This window comes from Somniosus microcephalus, unplaced genomic scaffold (assembly GCF_052327205.1).
Source record: "Somniosus microcephalus isolate GS21.2 unplaced genomic scaffold, FLI_Smic_1.0 unresolved_chr2, whole genome shotgun sequence".
In the NCBI taxonomy this organism is placed as follows: Eukaryota; Metazoa; Chordata; class Chondrichthyes; order Squaliformes; family Somniosidae; genus Somniosus; species Somniosus microcephalus.
The window spans coordinates 74,972,653-74,990,682 of record NW_028225180.1 but is presented as its reverse complement, the minus strand read 5'-3'; the positions used below and the strand labels follow the sequence as shown (position 1 = coordinate 74,990,682).

The window sequence follows — 18,030 nt, the reverse complement described above, 5'->3', positions numbered from 1 at the left end:
GAGGTGTAAAAAATTATGAGGGGCATAGATAGGGTAGATAGAAAGGAACTTTTCCCCTTAGTAGAGGGGTCAATAACCAAGGGGGCATAGTTTCAAGGTAAGGGGCAGGAGGTTTAGAGGGGATTTGAGGAAATACGTTTTCACCCAGAGGGTGGTTGGAATCTGGAACTCACTGCCTTGAAAGGGTGGTAGAGGCAGGAACCCTCACAACATTCAAGAAGCATTTAGATGAGCACTTGGTCCGTAGCCTTGTATGCTATGGCGTTTCAAGTGCTGGGAAATGGGATTAGACTAGACAGGGCTTGATGGCCAGCGCAGACACGATGGGCCGAAGGGCCTCTTTCTGTGCTGTTTCACTCTACGACGATGACAGTACAGTAACCCCAGTGTTATACACTGACAGACCTGTACCCACCAGCAAGGGTCCCTCTGATTTTTTTTGGCCTGTGGTTGCACAGGATTTGTAATAATTGAGGCTAGGCAGTGTGAAGCCTAGGAGTAACAGGCTTTGTTTATGTATTGGCCACGGTTACTATGGAGACTTTCCACCAGCCCCTAACAACACTTTAATGTCTTGAACCTTTCACGAGACGCCCGCTAATCAGATAATTCACTTGTTCAGAGTGCCAACAACTGTTTCGTTTAACTGGGCTGCAGCATCTGCCTGGCGAGCGATGTGCGGGCGATGCTGGTTGATGGTGCGATCTCGATGTCGGGGGGCACGATCTGCACATTTGCAGACGATACCAAGATCCGTGCGAGTGTTTGGACTGTAGACAATGCTCGACGCGTAAGGCTGATCTTGATGTGTTGGGAGATTGGGCTTGTGACTGGCAAATGATGTTTAAGTTGGAAAAGTGCACTGTTATACTTGTGGGCAGAGCGAATGCTCAACATACATACACCCTTCAGGGAAAAGCATTAAAAGGTGGTGGAGAAAGAGAGAGATCTGGGCATTCTAGTCCGTACATCTCTAAAGGTTCATGAGCAATGCAGTAAAGCTATAGCTAGAGCGAATAGGGTGCTGTAGCGCATTCATAGGACAATTGATCATAAGACGAGGCATACTATTTTGTCCTTGTACAAGACCTTAATCAGGCCTCACTTGGAATACGGTGTCCAGTGATGGTCTCCTCACATGGTGGGTGATCTTGAACACAAGAAATAGGAGCAGGAGTCGGCCATTCAGCCCTTCGAGCCTGCTCCGCCTTTCAATAAAATCATGGCTGATCTTCTGCCTCGACTCCACCTTCCCACCCGATCCCCATATCCCTCGATTCCCTTAGCATCCAAACTGAGAATCTGGAAAGGGTGCAGAGGAGGGCCACTAGACTAATTCCCAGGGTAAAGCATCTTAGTTATCAAGATAGGCTAAAAGGGTTGGGACTCTACACTTTAGAGAAGCTTAGGAGTGATCAGATAATGAAGGGACTAGATTGTGTTCCAGTTGACAGTTCGTTCCAATTAACTAGCTTGGGGAGGACCAGGGGGTCACAGTTTGAAGTTGTACAGGGCCAGATCTAGGTTAGATGTCAGGAGGTGGTTCTTCTCCCAGAGAATAGTGGACCTCTGGGATAAGCTGCCCTCTCGTGCGGTGGACGCCGATTCGCTGGATTCCTTCGAGCGAGAGCTGGACCTGTTTCTGGCTGGGGCGGAGATCACCTCTTACAGAAGGTGGGGACTGCAGGGAATTCAGGGCTAGAGTGATCTCCTGAACTTGGTTCTATCGCCTAGATGAGTCGGAGAGGAATTTCCCAGATTTCCCCCCCCCCCCCGAAATTGGCTTGGGCTTTTTATCTAGTTTATTGCCTCTCCCAGGAGATCACATGTTTTTGGGTGGGGTGGAGAACATATATATATGGTGATGAGTGCACAGGAGTCGGCGCAGACGTGGACACCACCCGTGCAGCATTTGGTGGAGCTGAACTGTGACCTTACTCCTCAGCGACCTTTGAACTGGTGGCAGCCATGACTATCCTCTTAAAGGCTCAAATCTACAGATTGGCTATTGGCTCACATTTAGCCAATGAGAACAGGCTTTTGCAAATTTTCTTTGCAGTCCATCTGGGAGGCAGGGGTCTCTCCGAACTCTTCTAACAACAACTACTTGCATTTATATAGTGCCTTTTAATGTAGTAAAATGTCCCAAGGTGCTTCATCATACAAAACTGACACCGAGCCACATAGAGATATTAGGACAGGTGACCAAAAGCTTGGTCAAAGAGGTAGGTTTTAAGGAACGTCTTTAAGGAGGAGAGAGAGGTAGAGAGGCGGGGAGGGTTAGGGAGGGAATTCCAGACTTTAGGGCCTCGGTGGCTGAAGGTACGGCCCCCAATGGTGGGGCGATGAAAATCGGGGATGCGCAAGAGGCCAGAACTGGAGGATCGCAGAGATCCCAGAGGGTTGTAAGGCTGGAGGAGGTTACACAGATAGGGAGGGGCGAGAATTTTAAATCTGAGGCACTGCTGGACCGGGAGACAATGTAGGTCAGCGAGCACAGGGGCGGATGGGTGAACCGATCCCATCAGCCATGGCTCAGTGGGTAGCACTCACCTCCGAGTCAGAAAGTTGTGGGTTCAAGTCCCACTCCAGACACGAGCACAAAAATACAGGCTGGCACTCCAGTGCAGTACTGAGGGAGCGCTGGGCTGTCGGATGAGACGTTAAACAGAGGCCCTGTTTGCTCTCTCAGGTGGACGTAAAAGATTTCATGACATTATTTCGAAGAAGAGCAGGGGAGTTCTCCCCGGTGTCCTGGGCCAATATTTATCCCTCAAAAACAGATTACCTGGTCATTATATTGCTGTTCGTGGGAAGCTTGCTGTGCGCAAATTGGCTGCTGCATTTCTTACATTACAACAGTGACCACACTTCAAAAAGTACTTAAGCGCTTCACTGCCGATTTGGGACATCCTGGAGGTCATGAAAGGCGCTAATTAAATGCAAGTCTTTCTGTTTAACGGGACTTGGAGACACAACTCCCTTTTCTCCCCACCAAACCTCTCTCTGTCCGACTCTCTGGCTGGTTTCCTCTTTTGTTACTCCTAGGGTCCCAATCCCCAGTCCCACACTCCTGCTCTTCCCTGCATTCTCAGCGTTTAAAATCAAGACTCAATCCCACCATCTCCCACTCCAAATCATTCCCTTCCAGCATCGCCGCACTGGGGGGCTCTACCCAGTCTCCTCTATCTACAATTCCACACGCACTAACCGGTTTATTTTATTTTTTTTTAAAACACACACGGGGTGATCATGCCACCTATCAGATAAGCTGAACAGAGGGTCCTGCTGCAAATTGGCCACAGCTGTAAGCGAGGGCATAAGAACAGGAGGAGGCCATTCAGCCCCTCGAGCCCCTGTCCCGCCATTCAACTAGATCATGGCTGATCTGCATCTTAACTACATCTACCCGGCCGCCTTGGTTCTGTAACCCTCAATACCCTTGCCCAACAACAATCTATCAATCTCCGTTTTGAAATTTTCAATTGACCCCCCCCCCCAGCCTCAACGGCTTTTTTGGGGGGGGGGGGGGGTGGCGGGGGTGGGAAAGAGAGTTGCAGATTTCCACCACCCTTTGTGCGAGGAAGTGCTTCCTGACATCACCCCTGAACGGCCCGGCTCTAATTTTAAGGTTGTGCCCCCCTTGTTCTGGACTCCCCCCCCGCCCCCCCCCCAACCAGGTTTCTCTCTAACTACCCAATCAAATCCTTTAATCATCTTAAATCTCTTCATCTGATCATCCCTTAATCTTCTATACTCGAGGGAATACAAGCCTAGTCTATGCTACCCGCCCTCATAATTTAACCCTTTTAAGCCCCGGTATCATTCTGGTGTATCTGCGCTACACCCCTTCCAAGGCCAATATATCCTTCCTGAGGGGCAGTGCCCAGAACGGAACGCAGTGTCCAGATGGGGTCTAACCAAGGCTCTGTACAGACCTTCTCTCAGAGAATGGAACTTCTCCCAGTGGGGGGAGAGACTCCACTCACTGGGAGAAGGTCCAGTGGGAGAGAGACTGGACCTTCTCCCAGTGAGTGGAGTCTCTCTCCCCACTGGACCTTCTCCCAGTGAGTGGAGTCTCCCCCCACACTGGACCTTCTCCCAGTGAGTGCAGTCTCTCTCCCCACTGGACCTTCGCCCAGTGAGTGGAGTCTCTCTCCCCACTGGACCTTCTCCCAGTGAGTGGAGTCTCCCCCCACACTGGACCTTCTCCCAGTGAGTGCAGTCTCTCTCCCCACTGGACCTTCGCCCAGTGAGTGCAGTCTCTCCCACTGGACCTTCTCCCAGTGAGTGGAGTCTCTCCCACTGGACCTTCTCCCAGTGAGTGGAGTCTCTCCCACTGGACCTTCTCCCAGTGAGTGCAGTCTCTCTCCCCACTGGACCTTCTCCCAGTGAGTGCAGTCTCTCTCCCCACTGGACCTTCTCCCAGTGAGTGCAGTCTCTCTCCCCACTGGACCTTCGCCCAGTGAGTGGAGTCTCTCCCACTGGACCTTCTCCCAGTGAGTGGAGTCTCTCCCACTGGACCTTCTCCCAGTGAGTGCAGTCTCTCTCCCCACTGGACCTTCTCCCAGTGAGTGGAGTCTCTCCCACTGGACCTTCTCCCAGTGAGTGCAGTCTCTCCCCCCCACTGGACCTTCTCCCAGTGAGTGGAGTCTCTCCCACTGGACCTTCTCCCAGTGAGTGCAGTCTCTCTCCCCACTGGACCTTCTCCCAGTGAGTGGAGTCTCTCCCACTGGACCTTCTCCCAGTGAGTGGAGTCTCTCTCCCACTGGACCTTCTCCCAGTGAGTGGAGTCTCTCTCCCACTGGACCTTCTCCCAGTGAGTGGAGTCTCTCTCCCACTGGACCTTCTCCCAGTGAGTGGAGTCTCTCTCCCCACTGGACCTTCTCCCAGTGAGTGGAGTCTCTCTCCCCACTGGACCTTCTCCCAGTGAGTGGAGTCTCTCCCACTGGACCTTCTCCCAGTGAGTGGAGTCTCTCCCACTGGACCTTCTCCCAGTGAGTGGAGTCTCTCCCCCCACTGGACCTTCTCCCAGTGAGTGGAGTCTCTCTCCCCACTGGACCTTCTCCCAGTGAGTGGACCTGCTCTCCCCACTGGACCTTCTCCCAGTGAGTGGAGTCTCTCTCCCCACTGGACCTTCTCCCAGTGAGTGGAGTCTCTCTCCCCACTGGACCTTCTCCCAGTGAGTGGAGTCTCTCCCACTGGACCTTCTCCCAGTGAGTGGAGTCTCTCCCACTGGACCTTCTCCCAGTGAGTGGAGTCTCTCTCCCACTGGACCTTCTCCCAGTGAGTGGAGTCTCTCTCTCCAACTGGACCTTCTCCCAGTGAGTGGAGTCTCTCTCCCACTGGACCTTCTCCCAGTGAGTGGAGTCTCTCCCCCACGACACTAACAGGTGATCCCCCGTCTGATGGAAAGATAAATGCAGACTTCACTCTCAGTGTACTGGAGGGACAATGTAAAGCTGATTTTGTTTGGATGTGGAGTCGGCAGCAAGTCTGATCATTAGAAGCATCCCTCGGTTCCCATGCTCTATGTAAGGGGCCTGGGAGGGAGGTTCCTCAGAGGTTAACTGTACTGAAGGACTGAGATGTGGGGAGAGGCGGGGGAAGCAAGCTTTTCAACCTTGAAAAGAGGGCACTTGAGAGGGAATCGCAAACCCACTCCCAGTTTATTTTCTCTCTGTCCCACTCACCGTTCCCTCTCCCTCAGGGAGATATCTAGCTGCCTGCTGTCTCTCAGTCCACTTTCTCTGAGAGCTCCCTGCACAGCAACAGCTTCTCATGGAGAGTCAGCATCAGACAGATCAGGGAAGCTTAAATCACTGCGTCACATGTGAAATCGTGATTTCTGAGGGAGGCAGCGGGGGGGGGGAAAGGAGGTCACACCATTGAAGGAATAACATGAATTGCCCTCATCAAAAATGTACAAAGACCCCAATCTGGGAATGTGTCCTTAAAAGGCGGCAGATAAAACCCTGAATCAGCTCAGAGGCCGTTTGTTGCTGAGCTGAGCTGCTTTTCACGAGGCAGCTCCGGGAAAGGTTTGGCAGCGATGGTATTTTCCCTGACCCGCAGCGTATCAGATTACATTATGCCGATAGACGAGGGATCTGTTAACAGCCCCTTACGCTGGAGGAATGCTTGTACCCTGCTCGGTGCCAGTCTCCCCGGGCAGCAACCAGCCCCTATCGAGCGAGAGCTGGCATCAACCCGACCACAGCACGGTGGGGAGTGGACGCTGTAACGCAGGGGGTCGTACAATACGAGGAGGCCCACTGTTCCTGGGGGGGCTGCAGCAGCTATCAGAGGGGCGTTTCTGCAGGAGGAGTGTTTCAGGAATGTTTGTTTTATAAAACTCAGTGCTTTAAATTGAAAGCATCATTTTTTAAATCAGCTCTCCACTCGCACCCTGTCTGACACCAAGTCCTGGGCACTTAAATATTTGCCTCAGTTGATCGTCAGTGTGGCTAAGCATGCAGGAAGCAGTCTTTTGGATGAGACGTTAAACCAGAGGCCCCGTCTGCAACTCTCGGGTGGATGTGAAAGATCCCATGGCCACTAATGGAAGAAGAGCAGGGGAGTTCGCCCCGGTGTCCTGGGCCAATATTTATCCCTCAACCAACATCACTAAAAACAGATAATCTAGTCATTATCACACTGCTATTTGTGGGAGCTTGCTGTGCACAAATTGGCTGCCTCGTTTCCTACATTACAACAGTGACTGCACTTCAAAGAGTATTTAATTGACTGTAAAGCGCTTTGGGACGTCCTGAAAAGGTGCTATATAAATGCAAGTTCTTTCTTTCTTTGTCTCGACTACCTGTCCCAACTCACTTCGAGACTCCACCTCACCAATCCGCTCCTCCATTGACTCCCTAGTCCCCTCTGACACGGCCCCTTATCTCACTGCAACTTCATAGGCCATACCCTCCGCTCCCTGCTGTCGCTAGGGCAGATGGCAGGAAGGTTTTAAGGAGCGTCTTAAAGGCGGAAAGGGAGTTAGAGAGGCGGAGCGGTTTAGGGAGGGAATTCCAGAGCTTAAGGCCCAGGCGGCTGAAGGCACGGCCGCCAATGGTGGAGCGATTAAAATCGGGGATGCTCAAGAGGGCCAGAATTGGAGGAGCACGGAGATCTCGGGGGGCGGGGGCGGTTGTGGGGCTGGAGGAGGTTACACAGATAGGGAGGGGGCGAGGGCCGTGGAGGGATTTGAAAACAAGGATGAGAATTTTGAAATCGAGGTGTTGCTTAACCGGGAGCCAGTGTAGATCAGCGAGCACAGGGGTGATGGGCGAACGGGACTTGGTGCGATCCTTGGAACCGGCCTCTTTGACCAAGATTTTGGTCATCTGCCCTAATTTCTCCTTATGTGGCTCGGTGTCAAATTTGTTGTCTTATAATACTCCTGTGAAGTGCCTTGGGACGTTTTACTATGTTAAGGCGCTATATAAATACAAGTTGTTGTTGTTGCCGCCAAGTCCTGCGCGCTCATCACCTCCGAACGCACTGACCTCCACTGGCACATCCCAAGAACAAACTCAGCAGGCCTCGCTTTTCAGAGTCAGACAAGGAGGAAAGACCAGGTCAGGATTGGAACGTAGGCCTCACATGAAGCGGTTTGCTCTGTGCAGACACGGACAGGCTTGCAGTCCCACCTTGGCGGGATTAACTGCAGCAGGAGTGTGATGGAATACTCTCCACTTGCCTGGATGAGTGCAGCTCCAACAACACTCGAGAAGCTCGACACCATCCAGGACAAAGCAGCCCGTTTGATTGGCACCCCGTCCGCCACCTTAAACATTCACTCCCTCCACCACCGGCGCACCGTGGCTGCAGTGTGTACCATCTACAAGATGCACTGCAGCAACTCGCCAAGGCTTCTTCGGCAGCACCTCCCAAACCCGCGACCTCTTCCACCTAGAAGGACAAGGGCAGCGGGCGCACGGGAACACCACCACCTCCAAGTTCCCCTCCAAGTCACACACCATCCTGACTTGGAAATATATCGGCTGTTCCTTCATCGTCGCTGGGTCAGAATCCTGGAACTCCCTCCCTAACAGCACTGTGGGAGCACCTTCACCACAGGACTGCAGCGGTTCAAGAAGGCGGCTCACCACCACCTTCTCAAGGGCAACTAGGGATGGGCAATAAGTGCTGGGCCTTGCCAGCGACACCCACATCCCATAAACGATTTTTTAAAAAGCCGTGTCTGCACGGCCCAGTCATAGGAACAGGAGGAGGCCATTTAGCCCCTCGAGCCTGTTCCGCCATTCAATCAGATCATGGCCAATCTGTATCTTAACTCCATCTACCTGCCTTGGTTCTGTAATCCTTAATACCCTTACCCAACAAAAATCTATCTAAATCAATTTTGATAGCTCTGGGAGCACGGTGGTGATGGGTGAGACATGAGCACGTAATCCAAGCCGACACTCCCAGTGCGGTACTGAGAGAGCGCCGCACTGTCGGAGGTGCCGTCTTTCGGACGAGGCGTTAAACCCGAGGCCCCGTCTGCCCCCTCGGGTGGACGTAAAAGATCCCACGGCCGCTATTGGAAGAAGAGCGGGGCGAATTCTCCCGTGTCCTGGGCCAACATTTATCCCTCAACCAACATCACTAAAAACAGATGATCTGGTCGTTTATCCCGTTGCTGCCGGTGGGCTCTTGCTGTGCGTGAATTGGCAGCCGCGTATCCTACAGTCCAACAGTGACTACACTTCAGAACTTGGCTGGGGAGTGCTTTTGAGATGTGCAGAGGCTGTGAAAGAAACATAGAAGATAGGAGCAGGAGTAGGCCATTCGGCCCCTCGAGCCTGCTCCGCAAAAGGCAACGCCCAACGAAAGGCACTGTACTAACGCTAGTTGGGCTTAGACAGTGTCGCAGGCTATTCGACCACGGGGGCCCGATCCTGTCCTCCACCTCATGCATATTCCAGCAGCGGGTCGCTGGGGGTGATCAGGAATGGGAACAATCCAGCCAATTATCCCCCCCCATCCCACCCCCCCTTCATAGTTCAGGGAGCACCGTAGCCCGTTCCCCCCTCACCCCTTGCTATCCCCGTCAGTGAGCAGCTAGCTCAGCAAGGGCCCGAGCAGCGAAGCTGGGTCTGTGCGCCCCTGGGAATGGTTTGGCACTCCTCAGACTAAAGCACGAGGCAACAAAAGAAAAGCATGAGTGAAGCACCATGTGATGCAGTCAGGGAGCAAAGGAGCTCGCCTTTTCCCGCAGAGCTGAAGCCAGAGCTTGGGGGGGGGGGGGGGGGGAAGGAAGCAAGGGGTTTCAGACAAGGGCGGCCAATCGTGAGTGCACGGATTAGAGAGCCCAGCTCCCGAGAGGGCGCGGGCAACCATCGCGAATGTCCGCTTCAACCCCAGGCCCTGCCTGTCTGTGTCGGGCTTGGAAAGTGCCGCTGCGAATGCCGACAGGAATGGGCTGGACAGTGACACAATGCCATCATGGGCGAATAACCTGCCCAATGGAATTTTTTTACCCAAGAGTGCTGGAATATATGTGTGTGTGTGTGTGTGCGCGCGCAGCAGGGGGTTTCGGGGAACCAAGGGGGTTGCGGATACCGAGGGAGGACGGGAGTGGGCTCGGTCGTGATGCCGCCCACAGCCGATCAGCGGCCAACGCAAGCAGCTCTGGAACTTAAAACCTGCGACCTTCTGTTTGGGGAGGGTGGGGGGAGGGGGACAAACAGAAAATCGACGGCACTAATTCCGGTTACAGAAACACCCCCCAGATGGGTGCAGCTGCAGAACCCCGCCGTATTGGGACGCGAGCTGCAACTCATTTGCAATCCAAGCTGGACTCCTGACACCTGACATTCAGTCTCGCTCCACCCCTGTCTGGGATCAGGGTTGCAGAGCAAAAGGCGAAGAAAAAATAGCTCCGCTTGCATAGCTAAGTCAAGATTCCCCGGTGTAAAAATAGACCCCCTCGGAACTCAGCAAAGGTCAAAGGGCCCGAAGAGCTGATTCACGGAGTATTATACCACCATTTTGCCCGACACGGTGGAAGATTGGGTTTCCTCTTCCACGGGCCTAACCCTGCACACAGGCTCCCCATCCATCCCATGTGTCAGCCGTGGCTCAGTGGGCAGCACCCTCACCTCTCAGCCAGAAGGTTGTGGGTTCCAGTCCCACTGCAGAGACTTGATTACAAAAATCTAGGCTGACACTCCCAGTGCAGTACTGAGGGAGCGCCACACTGTCAGAGGGGCAGTACTGAGGGAGCGCCGCACTGTCAGAGGGGCAGTACTGAGGGAGCGCCGCACTGTCAGAGGGGCAGTACTGAGGGAGCGCCGCACTGTCGGAGGGGCAGTACTGAGGGAGCGCCGCACTGGCGGAGGGGCAGTACTGAGGGAGCGCCACACTGGCGGAGGGGCAGTACTGAGGGAACGTCGCATTGTCAAAGGGGCAGTGCTGAGGGAGCGCCGCACTGTCAGAGGGGCAGTACTGAGGGAGCGCCGCACTGTCGGAGGGGTCGTACTGGCGGAGCGCCGCACTGTCGGAGGGGCCGTCTTTCGGATGAGACATTAAACCGAGGCCCCGTCTGCTCTCTCAGGTGGACGTAAAAGATCCCACGGCCACTATTGGAAGAAGAGCAGGGGGAGTTCTCCCCGGTGTCCTGGGGCCAATATTTATCCCTCAGGCAACATCACTAAAACAGATTATCTGGTCATTAACACATTGCTGTTTGCGGGAGCCTGCTGTGCGCAAATTGGCTGCCGCATTTCCTACATTGAAACAGTGACTGCACTTCAAAAAGTATTTCATTGGCTGTAAAGCTCACCACCATCTTCTCAAGGGCAATTAGGGATGGGCACTAAATGCAGGCCTAAGCCAGCGACGCCCACATCCCATCAATGAATAAAAAAAAGCGCTTTGGGACATCCAATGGTCGTGAAAGGCGCTGTAAAAATGCAAGTCTTTCTTTAAGAAGAAGCTCTTTGCAAATCCAAAGCAGGCACTCAACAGTTTGGTTTCAAAGCAAAAAAGTCCCATTTCTTTCTACCCAACTCCCCGGTGCCAGTACTGAGGGAGTGCCGCACTGTCGGAGGGGCAGTACTGAGGGAGCGCCGCACTGTCGGAGTGGCAGTACTGAGGGAGTGCTGCACTGTCGGAGTGGCAGTACTGAGGGAGCGCCGCACTGTCGGAGGGGCAGTACTGAGGGAGCGCCGCACTGTCGGAGGGGCAGTACTGAGGGAGCGCCGCACTGTCGGAGGGGCAGTACTGAGGGTGCGCCGCACTGTCGGAGGGGCAGTACTGAGGGAGTGCTGCACTGTCGGAGGGGCAGTACTGAGGGAGCGCCGCACTGTCGGAGGGGCAGTACTGAGGGAGCGCCGCACTGTCGGAGGGGCAGTACTGAGGGAGCGCCGCACTGTCGGAGGGGCAGTACTGAGGGAGCGCCGCACTGTCGGAGGGGCAGTACTGAGGGAGCGCCGCACTGTCGGAGGGGCAGTACTGAGGGAGTGCTGCACTGTCGGAGGGGCCGTTTTTCGGATGAGACGTTATGCCGCGGTGCCGTCTGCCCTCTCAGGTGGGTGTTAAAGATCCCACGGCCACCATTGGAAGGAAAGCAGGGGAGTTCCCGGTTTCCTCCCTGAATCCTGCCGCCGCTCCACCTCCCTAAAACCCAACTCTTTGCCCAAGCTTTTGGTCACCCGTCCCAACGTCTCCTTCTCCGTCTCAGGCCCCCATTTTAAGTCAGATTCCGCCTCTTGTAAATCGCCTTGGGATGTGTTTGTACATTGAAGGCGCAGGTTGTTGTGGTGCGCCCCAGTGCTGCTGAGGGAGTGCTGCATTGTCAGACATGTTACCCGTCGGATGACCGTGTTTAAGCTCCCAGCCAGAAATGCTATCATGGACGGGATAAAACAGGGACCTGGGTGCCGACCACTGATGAGAGAGAAAGAAGCGAGATGCAAGAGAGACAGAGAGAGATGCGAGAGAGTGTGAGTGATGCGAGAGAGACAGTGAGTGATGCGAGAGTGTGAGTGATTCGAGAGTGATGCAAGAGAGAGAGAGCGATGTGAGAGAGGGTGTGAATGGAGAGAGAGATATATGCGGGAAAGTAAAGGGATTAGGGGATACGGCATGCATGTTGGGCTTTCTCAAAGTCCTAATCATCATTCTGTCCTCTTAAAATCTGCTTGAATGACTGCTCTATGACTAAAGTACCCTTGAATAACCTTCAGGAGAAGCAGTGCAAGAGGAGGAGGGCGCAGTGTCTGCTGCAGATCTCTTTTTATGGGCCGTCACCGAAGATTGATGGCAAATGTGTTTTACTTTAAACTGGGCAGTGCTGTGCTGTTATGCTGGCAGGGCGCTTGCCTGCACTAAGCAGACTACGACTGCTGATTGGATAGCGTCACATGAAGCTCTGCTGCATAGTCGGCAGGTTGTGTTGAGGCTGGAGCGAGCAGCGTCCGACTCCGAGGCAAGGCAACAGAACGGAGTGATCTCCTCCTCCTTTCCTTCCCTTCCCCCCCCCCCCCCCCCCCCCCCTATATGCCAGGGAATACAAGCCTAATCTCGCCTCAGAAATTTAACCCTTGGAGCCCTGGTAAATCTGCACTGCTGTCCTTCCAAGGCCAACATATTCCTTCTAAGGTGTGGTGCCCAGAACTGTACTCAGTACTCCAGGTGTGGTCTGACCAGAGCTTTGTATAGCTGCAGTATAACTACCTCCCCTTCATATTCTAGCCCTCTAGTTATAAAGGCTAACAATTTGGTAGTGCAGCTCAGGCCCGGACTGGAGTTATACTGAGTTACCCGCGGTGACGAGCGACAGCCAGTGGGGAGGGGCTGTTGGTCGCTTGCCTTTGGACTGTCGGCTCGAAGTCCGACTCCAGTTAATGCTGCCACTTTTTCACTGATCCGCAACCAAAGGCTTCACATCAACGCGAAAGGGAGAGCAAAGTCCACGGAGAAACCCAAATATCGTGACAGATTCCACACGGGACGGACGGTGGGGTGGGGCCTCCTTTGATCCAGTCCTAAACCCCCCACCCTTCCATACATGAGCCGCTGTTAATGCCCAGGTTCTAACATCCCACCATTACATGTTCGCAACTTCAAGCATCTCATCCTCCCCATCCCACAATCCCAAATTCTACCATCCCATCCTCCCCATCCCATATTCCAAAGTTCTACCATCCCATCCTCTCAATCCCTCCCATCCTCTCAATCCCTCATTCCCAAGTCCCAATGTCCAGTGCCCCAGCATCCAGTTCCCATACACCCAGTGTCCCGTTGCCCTGTACCCAGTGTCCTGTTGCCCAAATGTCCAGTGCCCCATACTTCAATTCCCAGTTGCCCAGTACCCAGTGCCCCAATACCTCAATTTCCAGTTGCCCAGTGCCCCAATGTCCAGTGCCCCATACCTCAATTTCCAGTTGCTCAGTACCCAGTGTCCAGTGTCCCAATGTCCAGTGCCCCAATACCTCAATTTCCAGTTGCTCATTACCCAATGTCCAGTGCCCCAATGTCCAGTGCCCCAATACCTCAATTTCCAGTTGCTCAGTACCCAATGTCCAGTGCCCCAATGTCCAGTTGCTCAGTACCCAATATCCAGTGCCCCAGTGTCCAGTGCCCCAGTGTCCACTGCCCCAATACCTCAATCTCCAGTTGCTCAGTACCCAGTACCCAGCGCCCCAATGCCCAGCGCCCCTACACCAAGCACCCAATGCCCCCAGCACCCGCTGACCTTGGGGTCCTTCTCATAGTAGTACTGCTGGGTGCGGATCCACCTGCCGACCAGGTGGTCGCGGACGGTGTGGGCCAGCGCCAGGTAGTAGTCGCGGGGGGTGGAGACGTTGCGGTCTTTGACCAGCGTGAAGTGCAGGTGCCGGTTGAAGTTCTTCTTGATGTCGGTCACGTTCTCCACCCCGGCCAGGCCCCGCACGCTGATCTGCTTCCTCCGCTCCATGTCGGTCTTAGGCTTGGACATGATGGCGGCACTTTTTATAAATCAAAAAAGAATTTAAAAAAACGACCGTTATATAAAAAAAAACTAAGAGCGAGCGGGCGAAGGAACGAGCCGCCGCTTCACAGACCCCGCGCGACCGGCCTCATTAATATTCAACGGGCCGGCTTATTAATATGGAGCGGCCTCATCCATATTCATGAGGCGTCGGGCGTCACGCCCCCTCCTTAGACCACGCCTCCTCTCCTTTCGACCGCTGATGTTCGGCCACGCCCCCTCCTTAGACCACGCCCCTCATCTTTCGACCGCTGGTATTAGGCCACGCCCCCTCCCTATACCGTTGGAGGAGCGTTAGGCCACGCCCCCTCCTTTACCCCGTTGGAGGAGCGTTAGGCCACGCCCCCTCCTTTACCCCGCTGGAGGAGCGTTAGGCCACGCCCCCTCCTTAGGCCACGCCCCCTCTCCATCAGACCGCTGAAGGACTGTTAGGCCACGCCCCCTCCTCTTCACACGCCGACGCACGCCGGGAGTTGTAGTCCGCGCCGCCGCTCGTCCCCGCCTCTGCCTCGGCCGCCTCGGCCGCCGCGCGCCGCTCGCCACTGCGCATTCCGAAGGCTTTTTTGATTGACAGCTGGGTTCCCCAGATCTGTGCCAGCGCGTGCAGAGGCTCACGCCTCCTCCTCCTCCCTGCACACACCCACACACAGACAGACCTAAGCAATCTCTCCTCCTACGTGCCGGCTGATGCACCATCAATGCAGATTAAAAAAAAGTGGGGGGGACAGCTATTTTTAGAGCTGGATTGACACCACACCACACCCTCAAAATGTCAAAAGTTAAATCCCTGCATGAAAATACACCCAGCGCTGCACTACACCCATCCAATTTGCACCCGCCTTGCCCAGTGCCAAAATGCTGCCTTTCCCCAATGGATATTTCCACCGCTGTTCCAGGTGGGAGCTGGGTAGCAGGTCGCAGAAAGAGAGACTGGCATTTTTCCACAGCCGATGCAATACTTTTTTGGGGGGTAGCACGCTCACTGCATGTAATGCAGGAGGCAATTTGCACACAGCAATCTCCCACAGCAGCAATGTGATAATGACCAGATAATCTGTTTTTTAGTGATGTTGGTTGAGGGAAAATATTGGCCCCAGGACATCGGGGAGAACTCCCGCTGCTCTTCTTCCAATAGTGGCCGTGGGATATTTTACATCCACCTGAGAGGGCAGACGGGGCCTCAGTTTTAACATTTCATCCAAAAGACAGCATCTCCGACAGTGCAGCACTCCCTCAGTACTGCACTGGGAGTGTCAGCCTGGATTTTTCTGCTCAAGTCTCCTGGAGCAGGACTTGAGCCCACAACTTACTGACTCAGAGGCAAGAGTGCTACCCACTGAGCCACAGCTGACACTGCGCTGCACTGTACCAGGAGTGCCAGCCTAGACTTATGGGGCTCAAGTCTCTGGATGGGACTCAAACCCACAAACTTCTGACTCGGAGGAAAACTCCAGGGTTGAATTTACCCCCAATCTCACTCGTCGACAGCCCGCACTTATTTTGCAGTGTGTCGGAAACTGTTCCACTGACACTCCGATTGCAAGGGCTCCCTGGAAGCGCCGTGAGTAGGCGGTTAATAAAGAGGGTGGAGATGTACAAGCTGAAGGTATCACATGACAGCACCGATAGAATCACCAGATTATTTCTGCAGTGGCTTTCTGGGAGACGAGCCAGCCCGGCACTCAAAGGACTAGTGAGGAGAAAAATACTCTGAACGGCCTGTCAGAAGGTAGTGGGTTCCAGCCCCACTCCGGAGACTTGAGCCCATAATCCAGGCTGACACTCCCAGTGCCAGTACTGAGGGAGTGTTGCACTGTTGGAGGGGCAGCACTGAGGGAGCTCCGCTGCACTGTTGGAGGGGCAGTACTGAGGGACCGCCGCACTGTGGGAGGGGCAGTACTGAGGGAGCGCCGCACTGTCGGAGGGGCGGGACTGAGGGAGGGTCGCGCTGTAGGAGGGGCAGTACTGAGGGAGCACTGCACTGTCGGAGGGGTAGTACTGAGGGAGCGCCGTGCTGTAGGAGGGGCAGTACTGAGGGAGCGCCGCACTGTCGGAGAGGCAGTACTGATTGAGCGCTGCAGTGTCAGAGGGGCAGTACTGAGGGAGCGGGCGCTGTTGGATGGGCAGGGCTGAGGGAGCGCCGCACTGTCGGAGGGGCAGTACTGAGGGAGTGCCGCACTGTCGGAGGGGCAGTACTGAGGGAGCACCGCACTGTCAGATGGGCAGTACTGAGGGAGCGCCGCACTGTCAGAGGGGCAGTACTGAGGAGCGCCGCACTGTCAGAGAGGCAGCACTGAGGGAGCGCCGCGCTGTCGGAGGGGCAGTACTGAGGGAGCGCTGCACTGTCGGAGGGGCTGTCTTTCGGATGAGACCTTAAACCAAGGCCCCATCTGCCCTCTCAGGTGGATGCTAAAGATCCCATGGCCACTGGAAGAGGAGCAGGGGCCAATATTTAATCCCTCAACCAACATCACTAAGACAGATGATCTGGTCATTATCACATTGCTGTTTGTGGGAGCTTGCTGTGTGCAAATTGGCTGCCACTTTTCCCTACATTACAACAGTGACTACACTTCAAAAAGTACTTCACTGGCTGTAAAGCGCTTTGGCACGTCCGGTGGCCGTGAAAGACGCTATAGAAATGCAAGTCTTTCTTTATTACTAAGAAACCAAGGCTATATCACTTGTGTATCAGACCCCTTCCTCTCCTGTGACTCACAGCCAAGAGCTTCAGTGCGGAGTAAAAGAATCTGGAGTGGAGGCTCCAAGCCACAACCTTCTGACTCAGAGGCGAGATTGTGGCCCACTGAGACGCGCCAACACCTAGGCAGTCCCTTGCCTTCTCAAGGTTTCCAGTGCGTGCAACAGTGTGTAGACCCCTGGGACTGGGGGTACAAGCCCAGCCCAGACAGATAGGGTTGGAAGGCTCCTCGGCCTTCTGGCCCGATGTGACAGGAGTTGGGCAGTCTCAATCCAGTTTTCTACCGGCCATTGGCCCACACCTCAAAGCTGTTTGGCTCTGGCTTTCATTACCTCACTCAGAAGCCCCACGGGATGGCATGTGCAGGAATTGGGGTAAAGTTACCCTTCTACCTCAACCGCGCCCCCCCCGCTCCCCCACCGGCCCCACCCTCAGTAGTGCACCCAAATAAAGAACTTGCATTTCTATAGCACCTTTCACATCCTCAGGATGTCCCAAAGCCCTTCACAGCCAATTAGGGAAACGTAGTCACCGTTATAATGTAGGAAATTTGTGCACAGCAAGCTCCCACAAATAGCAATAGTGAGCAGATAATCTGATTTTAGTGAGGGCTATATATTGGCCTGGGACAGCAGGGAGAACTCCCCTGCTCTTCTTCCAATAGCAGCCGTGGGATCTTTTACATCCACCTGAGAAGGCAGACGGGGCCTCGGTTTAACGTCTGATCTGAAAGACGGCCCCTCCGACAGTGCAGCACTACCTCAGTACTGCCCCTCCGACAGTGCAGCGTTCCCTCAGTACTGCCCCTCCGACAGTGCGGCGCTCCCTCAGTACTGCCCCTCCGACAGTGCAGCACTACCTCAGTACTGCCCCTCCGACAGTGCAGCGTTCCCTCAGTACTGCCCCTCCGACAGTGCGGCGCTCCCTCAGTACTGCCCCTCCGACAGTGCAGCACTCCCTCAGTACTGCCCCTCCAACAGCGCGGCACTCCCTCAGTACTGCCCCTCTGACAGTGCAGCACCCCCTCAGTACTGCTCCTCCGACAGTGCGGTGCTCCCTCAGTACTGCCCCTCCTACAGTGCAGCACTCCCTCAGTACTGCCCCTCTGACATCGCGGCGCTCCCTCAGTACTGCCCCTCCGACAGTATAGCGTTCCCTCAGTACTGCCCCTCGAGAGTGCGGCGCTCCCTCAGTACTGCCCCTCCGACAGTGCAGCACTCCCTCAGTACTGCCCCTCCGACAGCGCGGCGCTCCCTCAGTACTGCCCCTCCGACAGTGCAGCACTCCCTCAGTACTGCCCCTCCGACTGTGCGGCACTCCCTCAGTACTGCCCCTCCAACAGTGC

At 54.7% G+C, this 18,030-nt stretch overlaps 1 protein-coding gene across 1 annotated transcript in view; it reads right to left on the bottom strand.

Moving 5' to 3' along the window:
- The window catches only part of LOC147092835 (glycogen phosphorylase, muscle form-like), a 73,659-nt gene extending 59,569 nt beyond the window's left edge, over positions 1-14,090 (bottom strand). The window contains 1 exon segment of the mRNA XM_085976093.1: positions 13,709-14,090. Within this exon segment, the coding sequence (XP_085832219.1) occupies positions 13,709-13,951 (243 nt within the window). The 5' untranslated portion in view covers positions 13,952-14,090.
- Between the last annotated feature and the right edge of the window lie 3,940 nt (positions 14,091-18,030).